The sequence below is a fragment of the Triplophysa dalaica genome, chromosome 7 (genome assembly GCF_015846415.1).
Source record: "Triplophysa dalaica isolate WHDGS20190420 chromosome 7, ASM1584641v1, whole genome shotgun sequence".
NCBI classification, from domain to species: Eukaryota; Metazoa; Chordata; class Actinopteri; order Cypriniformes; family Nemacheilidae; genus Triplophysa; species Triplophysa dalaica.
Genome location: NC_079548.1, coordinates 17028565 through 17040786, shown reverse-complemented (window position 1 = coordinate 17040786; position 12222 = coordinate 17028565). Strand labels below are relative to the sequence as shown.

The 12222-nt window shown below is 37.7% G+C and overlaps 1 protein-coding gene across 1 annotated transcript in view; it reads left to right on the top strand.

The window, feature by feature from the left end:
• sdk1a (sidekick cell adhesion molecule 1a) overlaps window positions 1–12222 on the top strand; it is a 261987-nt gene that overhangs the window by 145761 nt on the left and 104004 nt on the right. The window contains 1 exon segment of the mRNA XM_056752481.1: window positions 8504–8637. Within this exon segment, the coding sequence (XP_056608459.1) occupies window positions 8504–8637 (134 nt within the window).

Here is a 12222-nt window from a genome sequence, read left to right as displayed (position 1 = left end):
TCATGTTTTGAACTCCCTCCTTTTTATTCATTTTATTTATTAATACTTTTATTTTATTTGTGTAGAGAAAAAAAACATAAAAAATAAGAAATCATTTAAAAAAAAGAAGGACATTTGGCCTCCAAATAGGTAAAAATCTGTCGAATTCAAAAATTGTAAACCGTAATTTATTTATTAATACATTTATTTATTGTTTAGAAATGAATAAAAATACATGTTAAAAACGAAGATAGATACAAAATAAGAATAACACGTGGCCTTCAAATTGTAAAAAAGTCTTTCAAACAAAGAAATAACAGAAATAAGTAGCAGAACAAATTAAACAACAAAACAAATGCACACTAAATAAATAGAGCTTTTTCAAATATTGAAAGAACCAATTATATTAGAAAGTGTACTATTTAAAATATTGCATTATTCAAAAAATGCTACAAAAGTACTCTAACAAAGCCTTAAAGCTTTCGAATCATTTAGAAGTAAGAAGTACTTTTTTATAATATTTTTACAGTTCTTTGACGTCCCTTTGTTAAAATTAGAAAGCATTTATTTTCTATTCATTGTAAGTGCATGTAAAAAACGACCAGTACATTCCTCGCAACCTCTCCTTTAATGTTCCACAGATGAAAGAAACTCACATGGGTGTGAAACAACACGAGGAAGAGTAATGATGACGGAACTTTTTGGACTATTATTTTCAAAGCACATATTAGAAGAGCTTTAAAAGTTACAGAAGACTTAGAAAAACAGCAATAGAACCGTCTGACACGGCTGAGACTGCTGCTGTCGAGTCCACATGCGGCACCCACACAAAACAAAAGGGGCATCAGCAGTCCAGAGGGCAAGCATCCCAAACCTTGTTCATCAAAAAGAATACTACACACTGCCTTCTCTTCTTGTGCACAGGCTCATATCAGCACTGCATTTCTGATAAGGCACGTCTCATCTCATTATTAAGTCACAGTGTTGCTGCCGACTCTTGACACAACAAAGATGCCTCCCTGTCTTTGTAGTACTGTCACTCTGACTGCATCCAAAGGCAAGCTGACAGTCTCAGGACCCAAAGACACGGCTGTCCCGATCTTAGCCTGTTCAGAGGGTCGCAGGGTTTAGGAGAGTGTTGAGCGCTCCAAGTTGAGAATGCCAGACTAGATGCTTTTTGAATTTGGGGTGACTTTTCTGCTTTGCTTGACAGTAATACTCACAGCCATCTCTGCCTGTATTGCATTCCAGAAACTTTCACAGCTGCTTACTTAGTGAACTTGTAAACTTTTTTGCTTCGGAGTTGTTTTCAGTTCATCTCAGTGATTGTAGTTGCAAAAGTGCCGTGCGGTATCCACAGGCACCGTGAAGCACAAAGATAGATGAATGAATGTGCGTGCGCAGGTGTAATTGCATGCCGAGTGTTTGCATGTCTAATGTTATCCTGGAGGGTGAAACATGCCCCCTACAGGTCTCAACCAGCTTCTTTTTGGAGAAAAAAGCAATGCTTTTGTTCTTATAGATCAAGCCACATTTACCAAAATGCTTCCAAACTTAAAGTGAATTCAAGTTCATGCATTTTGCTGGTTTTCAAACTTCGGCATTTTATCCAGGCTGGATCTACATTAAAATCGAAGTTGTATTTTTGCTAGGGTCGTATTATACTGAATATATCGTGAAGGTAAAAAAGCCCACATGTGTTGCAACAGTGTTTATTTATCTCTCGTAGCTTCACTCCCCCCTGCCTCTCCACTGTTTGGTAACCCTCACCCTGAAGGTATGCAATGCTAATGAAAAAGAGTTTTGATCCTATAAAGAATGCTGTTTATTTCATTTTTATGGGGGTGGCATAAAAAGCACATGCATTAAAAGTTAGCTTTCTTGAGAAACCCTAGAGTTATGTGGTCGGGTTTCAGGAGAGGCACAGAGAACCCATTTGATGCGACTTAAAAGTTGTGTACAGATGCAACGCGTTTATTCGCTTTGTCCAACGCTTCCTAAGGCAGAGTATTTTTTAGAAGCTGTGTTGAAGAGCTTGAGAGCTTTACCCTGTAACAACGCTACGGTCTTCAAAATTTAAGGCGAAACTATTTAGTCTGGATGTCTTTCCACTATTGTCCGAAGCTGACGAAAATATTCCTTCAGACTCTTTTACATTTGATCGTCTGCTTTCACCTGAATATTTCATTGAAGTAACCAGAGGAGACGCTTCAGACTGACAGGACGGTTCATTCAGGTCGGCTAGAAAACGATCTGGGGGATTTTTGGATTTATTTGCCTTGCCTTTACACAAACTTTTTAGATGTTAATGCATAATTAACAGTTGGTTTATTATACCAGCTATGGGAATGGAGGCTTTTACTTAGACATTATGAACAAGTTCTACAAATTGGAAAATTGGCTCTGGACTGACTCACAGCGATGTGTAGAGAAGCAAATAGAGCAAAACAAGCAAATTTTCCACGATGAAACACAAGCATAGTCATGTAAAACAGGATTTAAAAAGCTGTTTAAAGAGATTTTATACTGCGCGCCTCCGTGTGTTTCTGCCAGGAACATTCGCCAGCAGTCTGTGTTTCTCAGACGCTTTACTCACTGCTTCAGAAATATTGACACGCATGTATGTTGCATTAATACTAGAAGGTTTTAATGCTATTTTGGGTTTGATTGACCATTAGGTTTTGCTTAAATGTCCAGTCTACACTGGACCTTTTATATACATTTTTCATACAATTTTGGTTTTTATTGTCCATTATGATTTGTGTCAATGTCTGTCAAATAAAGGGTCTCCGCCCAAAAAAAATCGGTCAAATATTCACAAAGAATTTTTACTGCTGTTTTGTTTTTATTTTATATTTAACCATTTGACTGAAAATATTAGTCAAATAATGTACTTGCAGGAATTTATCTGTAAATTTTCTTTTTTGTTGTCCAATGAACAGAGCCTAGACAAAACGAAAGATTAATGGCATTATTGATGTTAATCCAGAAAGCAACAAATGTTTTAGATTTTATTGTGGGCAGTTGAGTTGGTGGTCTTAAAATGAACCCAACACAATTTCCAGACAAAGTTATGACAAATTAATAAAATCATAACCTGACAATATATTGTATAATACATATCATATATTATAGTATAATATAATCATACTTATTTAAAATTTTTTCTTTTAAAATTGCCCTTTCTGTAATTGTTCTTTATGAAAGGACTTGACAGAAGTCTGAAAAAGTCACTGATCGATCGACGGGAACTGTAATTGGTGACTATCTTTGTATAGGGAATGTGAAGCTGATGTCACGCTCTATGTTGCATGTTACTGTGGCGCCGCCATCTTGGGAGGAAAATACTCCACTGCTATTATTGTTTTGATACTGTATGTACCGTTACTTGTTTTATTTGATATATGGTGAAATCGAAAGTGAAAGGACAATGAATGACTCGGCGTAATGCTATTGCAGTTTTTTTAACACAACAAGACCGACCTACCATAGTTATATTTCCTAATTAAAAACAAAACACTGCATTGAACAAACTAGCAGCCATACTCCCAAGATGGCGCAGCATTCAACGCGGCGTGACGACGATTAACAAGCTCTAATATCAAGTTTCCACTGGTATTCGATAGCTGTTTTCAGGCATTTTTATAGTTCACCCAAAAATGTATGACTTACTTCTGTTGAACACAAAACAAGATTTAAAAATATATATTTTTTACATTTGCAAGATGCTTTTATGCAACTTACTATACAAACTTTTTTAAGCATGTTCAATCATGTGGATGTGGATCGAACCCATGACTTTGGCGTTGCTAGCGCCATGCTCTAACCACTGAGCCACATGAAAGCTGTCGGTTACTGAACATCGACGGTCCCCATTTACTTCTATTGTCTAAACACAAAAGCATTGGAAAAAGTTAATGGGTTGTCAACATTCTTCAAAATATCTTATTTTGGGTTCTGCAGAAGAAAGAAAGTCACACAGGTTAGAAATTACAAAAAAGTGAATAAATAAGGGTGAACTATCCCTTAGATGCATGTGTGTCTTCATGTTCGTGAGGACTGCCCACATTGCTGTGCAGGAGTATCTGAAGACACACATGGATAATTCAGTGTTATTGTGTCGGGCTGAGAGACGTGTGAGCACCAGGGTTATCTTCATTTGTACATCACAGCCTACAAACTGCCACCACATTCATCACACAGAGAGGATTTGCAGAGGACTGTTGGCTTTAATGGATATTACTAGAGCAAGCGCTGGAATCTTCATGTGCTCTGGATATGGACAGCTGGAGAAATTTCCTGCTGTCATCACATTCGCGTCATTGATCATCTTAGCTTCTCTCTCTCTTTTCTCTTCTCCTTTCATCTTTTTACCTTTCCTCTTCTTTCTTTTATGTCAGATAGGTCTAGACATACGATCTCAGAAAATCCTCTGTAACACTTAACATCTTCTGGCGGGGCTGGTTGTCTCCAGACACGGAAAGGAGGGGAGCACAAAGTCATTTCTGTGTTGAGAAGTCAGATTGAAGAGATGCGGATCAGGGGAAATTCTCTCTTTCAGTTTGAGCAAAGTGTCCATAGAGGACACACAAGGAGGTCTTCAGGTCTGCTTTAGCAGTCCTCCAGAGTTTCTGTCTCATCTGTACTGAATGTGTTGGCGAGACACATTGTCCCCACACACAGCAAAGCATGAGAAAAGTCTGAACCCTTCGCCCACAGACCGCCTCAGGCGTCCGATACTCAAACAAGCAATTTGCCCTGACCTGATTTCCTTCACTTTCAGCATTTATTTGTTTGATCCTAGGGCTCTGTGGTCTTCCGTCTGTCCCTAAAGGTAGTTTTACTGCATGATAGTCGCACATAAACTGACACTCAGACACTCGATATTACTGCGTATCCAGGCCAGATACTTTCCCTGTTTTACTTAAAGATAGACTTTGATCTGTTTTGTTGTGGCACCATTGTGAGGTAAACACTTTGAAGGTTGTGTTTTCCATGATTCCGACATAATTCCAGGTCACGCCGCCTCAGGGTAGCAGAGCTTCTGTCTCTCTGCCCGGTCCCTAGGCATCAATGCGGTACGCTTTTCAGGCCTCAGATGTGGGTGGACAAAACTTTAGCGAGGCCCGGGAGCATCATAAATCAACCCGGAATGACAGTCGGATCCACACAGCTGGGCTCCCAGGAACTAGGAGCACAATATGAGTTGCTGACATTTTAATTACTTTGTCGTACATCCCGGACCAGTAAGCCTATTTTGGCGTGTAATTTATGGCAGCAAATGAAAACAAATATTCTCTAAACCGGCTTTTGGAAAGCTGCTTCTTGCCATGTTGATTAATGTAATATCTCAAGCGGTCTGTCCAGTGCCCGGGAGAATTAATTTCTGGACCTCACCGACATGTGTGTGTTCTTCAACGGTAGTGAAAACAGACACGTCCCACCGAGTCCACGGGATGAAAAAACTGAGTAATTCATCTTCAATTATGTCAGTGACACTATACTCCCAAAAAGCAATGCATTGACTTCAGAAGAGAGATAATAAAAACGTGTTATATTATTATTTTCTGAGCTTATTTCTGTGAATTGATCTTTAGATTTGATTGTTTCATTGGAAGTGGACGGCTGGTTAAATGAGGCAGGATTCATATTGCATGCTTTCGCCCGGCGGGCGCCTTTTCAACAAAACAAAATGGCCGCCCTTGAATATTTAGATTACCTGGTCTTCCCGGCACTTTTTCTAAGTGGATTAACATTTCTCGTGGCCTCCAACCTGCATTTTTAATAAGCTGATATCAAAGAGTCCTCGGGGATCAGAAACAAGCCTTCCCATTATCGTTCCCTCTATGCTTTGTTTACTAAACAGCGAGCAGGGGTTATTCATCTAGACAATCGTTATGGAACACAAACTATCCGGACTAATCATAAAATCACTTTATACACAGGTCGCATTGATGGCGCTCGCAGTATAAACAAGGTAAACGCTCAGTCCACGCTTTACAAACCACAGCTGGCAGTGCTATGCGGATCTTGCGTGCTATTAGACCCTTAAATCATCATAAAGGTGAGCTGTTTATGTACAAATCCATTTAAAAGCCTGAGCGCTTGCCAGGCCATCTCACCTTTTGCATGTTTAATAATTAAAAGTCTATCGAGGCGGGCCACTTTGACCTTTCCGAGACTTCGCTGACCGGATCTGCGGCCAGGTGTTAGGGTGCAGGAAGTGATGTAATGCATCCTCATCTCTAGCAGTCCCCCCACACAACAATTCACAGAGTTTTGATGGATCTCTTTATGTTAATCCAAGATTAATTACGGAACGCTGAAGAGGCAATAAGCAGAACCGAAGCATGCTGTAATTAGACATCGATATCGTGTGACGCCAAAGAGTAGAGGGCCACATTTTCTCTTTTGTCTCTTTGAAAACGTCCCGGCGACTTAACAATCGTTTGTAGAGATCTGTCTTTGAAAGAAGTCACAAGTCTTTCTCCCAGCGTAGGATGATGCTACAGGTCCCACGGAGCTGCAAAACTAATCATAAGTTTCACAGCATCCCCAAGTCGTGCTCAGCCTCTCAAGGGCTTTCTTCGCATTGGTCACGCCTGAGCAGAAAATCTCTTAGACAGCAGCGATGTGTAATTGAGGATGTCATCAATTAATCAGAAAACAAGGGAGGGGATGGAGTCAGCATAAGGAGAAGGAGTTAGGGCTGGAGAGAGACGCAATAGGGGATTTCTTTCATCTGCGGAAATAAAGAGAAAACAATTCTTGCCTACGTGGAGTCGGGCGTAATCAAAGCACCGGTATGTTCTTCGTGGCACGTCGCCGGTTTGAGATGGTAATTTCACGTTAAAGAAGAGCAGAGAGACTGGCACCCGATTAAATTGATAATGATGCACATCTGTCGCCGAGTGTCTTTGCTGCAAACTTGCGACTGATGGATGAGGTGTGGCGTGCTGAGATTAATCATTAGAGCGGCTGCTTTGTCATCAGTCAATAAATGTCTGAATTTGATCGCCAGATAGCCTGTGCTGTACTGTGGTTAGAATCGAACTTTGTGAAACCGTGCAACAATAACCGTTTTGGCTCAAAGGTTTATAAAGAACCTTTAACATTCGCAGAACGTTTTAGTTTCTCAAAAGGTTATTATTTGTTGAAAAACTATAAAAAAATGATTCTTAAAAGCTTTTGAGTGAATGGTTTTTGGGGAACCAAAAATAATTCTTTTAGAGATCACTGTGAAGTGCTCTTTTCTGTTGAGAGAGAGAATGGTTAGTCTTTTTTGCAACTGTGTTTGTCTATTTTTGTAAAATACGTTCAATTTTCAACAGTTACTTACAGTATATCAAATGCAGATAAATTGTAAATGAATAATCAATGCAACACAATAAATGCTCTGCTAGAAGCCTTTTTTTAAACGTCCTTTCGAATTTCTACTATTGACTGTTTCAAGTTTTATAGATTTTTATAGTTATAGATTCATGTTTGTTTATTATATAACAATTGTTTTTATATTTAATTTATATTACTATTCATTTATAATAATATTTTATTGTGTATTAATCTACTCAACAGTTATAGATTCTTTGTGGAGGTCTAACAGTAATTTGGCCAACATTATTTTTAAGTTGTTGTAGCTGAAACCGTCTAGTATTTTGTTCAGGGCTGTCAAACGATAAATTGCGATAAATCGCATCAAGAATAAAAGTTTGTGTTTTCGGTTTACTGTGTACTGTGCATTATACTATTGTATTTATTATTAATTATGTATTAATTAAATTAAATTAAATTTATAAACACATTCACATACATGCTGATATTTAAGGAAAATATGCAAATTAATAAATAAAAATTGATACTTGTAAATATTTACTAAATATGTGTATGTTAATAAAAACATAAATTACTTATGCATAGTACACAGACATATATTATGGAAACACAAACTTTAATTTTGGATGCGATTAATCATTTGACAACCCTAATTTTCTTAGCATGTGCATCATACACTCTGACAGTGAATATAGACAAGAGATAAGATAAGAGATTATTATGAATTGTATTAAATGTTATGTTTAAAATATATAAATTGAATTCATTCATAACGGAAGCATTTATATACACACTTTCTGTGGCATTTTCGTCCAGCGTCATTCATGTGTTACAGCATTCAGCTCTCTCTCTTAGACACGAGCCCTGTGGGTGTATACACATCAACAGCTGTATTTCTGTCCGTAATGACCCTTATCGCTCATTGATTCTCAGCTTGTGTCAGAATGAGGGATCAGGTACATTGAAAACGCTCAGGGCCCCATGAAATTTCTCCACGCTAGACGTCTCCCAGTCAGTCCCGGGGCTCAATGAGTTTACAGCAAACATAGTTTTATGGAGCCCAATGCAACATCAGTTCAGTAATTAAAGCCCTGTCACTCTGTTCCCATTGTGAAATCTGTTAGGCTACCAGACTAATGGTCAATAATAGTTTATCAAAGCTCTTTTTTTTTCTCTTTGTTGTTCTCTGCAGAGCTATAACGCTGGAGAACCAGCTCGTGGTGCTGGCCACTGCCGCGGCGGACAGCGGGAGGTACTACGTCCAGGCTGTTAATGAGAAGAACGGAGAAAACAAGACAAGTCCATCCATTTACCTGAATGTGGCGGGTAAGTAGAACAGCTTGAATGGCGCTATATAATTTCTATTACCCTGCAGCCAGTGTCACACGGTCAGCTACTGATATAGCCCAGACAGAACTATCGACCAGCCGCTGGATTTATTGCCCGCGGTTTGTTGCTTTCTCGCTTTTTTGTTAATGCCTCATGCGATGTGTGGCTGGACTTTAATGTACTCATTTCAGACGTGCCGATCGACAGAATCAGGCTGATGTTTTACATTTAGAAGCTGAGAGAAGCAAATGTGGAATGCACTGCACTCTTTGATTCCTGTTGAAAATTGAAATTTGAATAGAAATGAAATTTTGCCACACAGCATCACTTTCAAGGTTTTAAATAGTAATACTTAAAATTGACTCCATTGACACTACAAAATTAAAAACGTTCATCATTTACTCACCTTCGTGTCATTCCAAAGTTGTTTGACTTACTTTCTTCTGCAGAACACAAAAGAAGATATTTTGAAGAATGTCGACATTTGCCCCCATTGACTTTCGTTTTATGAAAACCTTTGAGACATTTCTCAAAATATCTGCTTTTGTTTCACACAGCAGAAAGAGTCATATACTTGTTTAAAATGACATGAGGGTGAATAATAATAATAATAATACTTTTTTGTTTCTTGTCATTTCTACTGTTCTGTACCTCAATTCAGATTCATCATTTGAATAGTCATTGTCAGTTCACTTCTGAATCTTGTTAGATAAACATCCAGAGAATGACATAATACGGACAAGCTGTTTGTTCTACTGACACAATTGAATCTGCTGTCTGAACAGGATTGTTGCCTGTGTCGTCACAGCTTTGGCAGGTTCTACTGGGCATAGCTTACACAATGTTAATCTGTGCATCCCATTCATTCACAGAAAGCCTTTGAAGGTCGGCAGAAACAGGAAAGAAGCCAAGGCTAAAGGCATATTAAACCAGCATTTCTTTTGGAACCAAATTAAACCTTAATGATTTAAATCTTGGGAAAATGGAGTTAGACAGAGACTGGAGAGCACTAATAAAGACCGGCACTGTGCTTCTGTACCAACTGCAGAGTTAATAATTGAAATTGAATTATGACTTTTAATATCCAGATGAACGGAGCGCGTTTATTTTGTCCAAAAAAGCCTTTCGCGCAGAGCACAGCTGCTGGTTTCTTCTATATTTGTTCCGGTTTGCAGATTATCACGTTAGATGATTAGCACTGAATTCGCGAATACAATATAGATAAAGTACAATTGTATTATCATAATGAATGTGTATGAGCGTGTACGTGTATTGTGTTTCTGAACCAGGGATTTGTTAGGTCGCAAAGCTTCTTTTTTTGGTGAAACTAAGAATGTAATTAATTTCCCTATTGAAGTGGTAATTCCTCTGATATTTGAGAAACAATGGCGACGGGGAAAATGAAGGGCTCTATCATTGTGTGATTTCACTTGTGCAAAGTCTCATTTTACACTCCCTATTTTTAGCAAGTAGACGTGAAATGACACGCACAGGGACATAAAGAGTTTCCAGTTGGTAGTGGTTCTCCTGATATCCGTTTCAGACGGAAGATGCTCCTTAATGTGCGAAGTCAAATTCTAAAATCACCCACGGCAGTTGCTTCAGTGCAGAAATTACCCAGAATTCACTTCAGAGCTCTAACTCAAGTTAAGACTATTAACGCTGAAAGGAAAAATAACCTCCTCTGGAGAACCTTGACCTTGGTCTCGCTTTAATTAACAGACAATTACTACTGCTCATACAGAAGGTTAGGGATTTGAACAAACCCAGACTGTTAGTATTACACATATTTGACTTATTCTTTTATGATTTGAGATAATATGGACAACAAAAGTCTAATGGGTGAAAACGGAATAATTAAGCTTTCCATGGGTGTATGGTTTGTTAGGATATGATAATATCTGGCAGAGATACAATAGTTTAAAACCCTGGTGTGGTGGAAGGTAACGAATTACAAATACTCAAATTACTGTAATTGAATAGTTTTTTTGAGGAATTGTACTTTTTTGTGTAGTTTAAAAACAGTTTACATTTTTAGTGCTGTATCAGAGCTTTTACTGCGCTTTTTTTCTTCACATTGTAGTCGCTACTTCATGTTATATTTTCATGTGATAAGGAGAATAATCAGTCCCGTCACGTGTCCCCTTCCACTCAAATCGCGCTTAGAAAACTTGCGTCATACAGATATCAAATGTTCCATCTCTCTCCAAAGTCACTACATCTACTGCTCTGCCCTTGTAAGTGAGTAGGTAACATATGCAATTGAAACAGATGTGAAGCAGTTTCGCAAACTGTGCACCCGTTATAATGTTGTAAGCAACGTTCAGTTTCTTGCACAATTCGATCGATTTGCTTAAATAAGACGTCATAACATCCAAAGGAGCCGCAGGGATTACTTTTATGTTGCCTCTATCTGTGTTTTGAACTTTTAAAGACATGAAAAACCATGGACCACTACTCCAGGTAAAAATCTTTATTGTTCTAGTAATAATGTCAGTTGAGTAATTGATCAGCCAGCTCCTCTACTGATATGACTGTTAATGCTAATACATGTTTTGCATTTTTGCATGCAGTAGTGCATGCAGGGGCTCTAATTTGTTAATGTCTGCATTGTTGTGCCTAGTAAACATGATTGAACAGTGTTGGAAGTGCATAAATGGTTTTAACTGGAAAACTGAGCTCATGATAGACAGACAGACAGACAGACAGACAGAACAACACATTGAATGGTTATTTTGTCTGAGTTGTATCCAGTTAAAAGCTTTATCAGTAAGGTAAAGACGTGTTTTGTTATAAGTAGCTGTTTTCTATATAAATCTCCAAATTTTATTATAAATAGTTATTCTTAATTCATTAAATATCACTGCCTAAAAAGTAATGAGTAACTAGTACTCTAGAGTAGTTTTTGAGTAGAGTCATTTTTACTTTTACTCAATTACTTTTACTCAGTACTTTTACTTGTACAATTTCAGCAATGTAACAGTACTTGTACTTAAGTACAAATTTGCAGTACACTTTGCACCACTGAAACCCTGGAATCTGAGGGAGCAAAAAACAAACTTTTGAGAAAATTGCCTTTTAAGTTGTTAATCACAGACGCTGTAGCAGGCCATCCACTCGCAAAAATAAATTATTTATATATTTAAGGTAGGACATTTACAAATGATCTTCATAGACATGATCTTTACTTAATATTCAAATAATTTTTGGCATAAAAGAAAAACAATCAATTTGATCCATACAATGTATTTTTGTCTTTTACTAAAAATCTTCCCATGCTACTTAAGACTGGTTTTGTGATCCAGGGTCACATATTTTTCCCAAATTAATTTTAATGAATTTGTCTACTTAAATGAAAGTACTATTTTTGTCAAAATTTGTTCAAGTTAACCAGACTTTTATTTAGATTTTCACTGTGTTTGACGTTGGCTTTACTCAAAGGAATCACATCCACATTTTCTTAGTTTGTTTAGAAGCTTGTATCCATGTTTCAGAAACTTGCCAATTAAAGGAACAGTTCACCCAAAAACAAAAATTTGTCTTCATTTACTTACCTCTGAGTAGTTCCAATTCTGTATACAT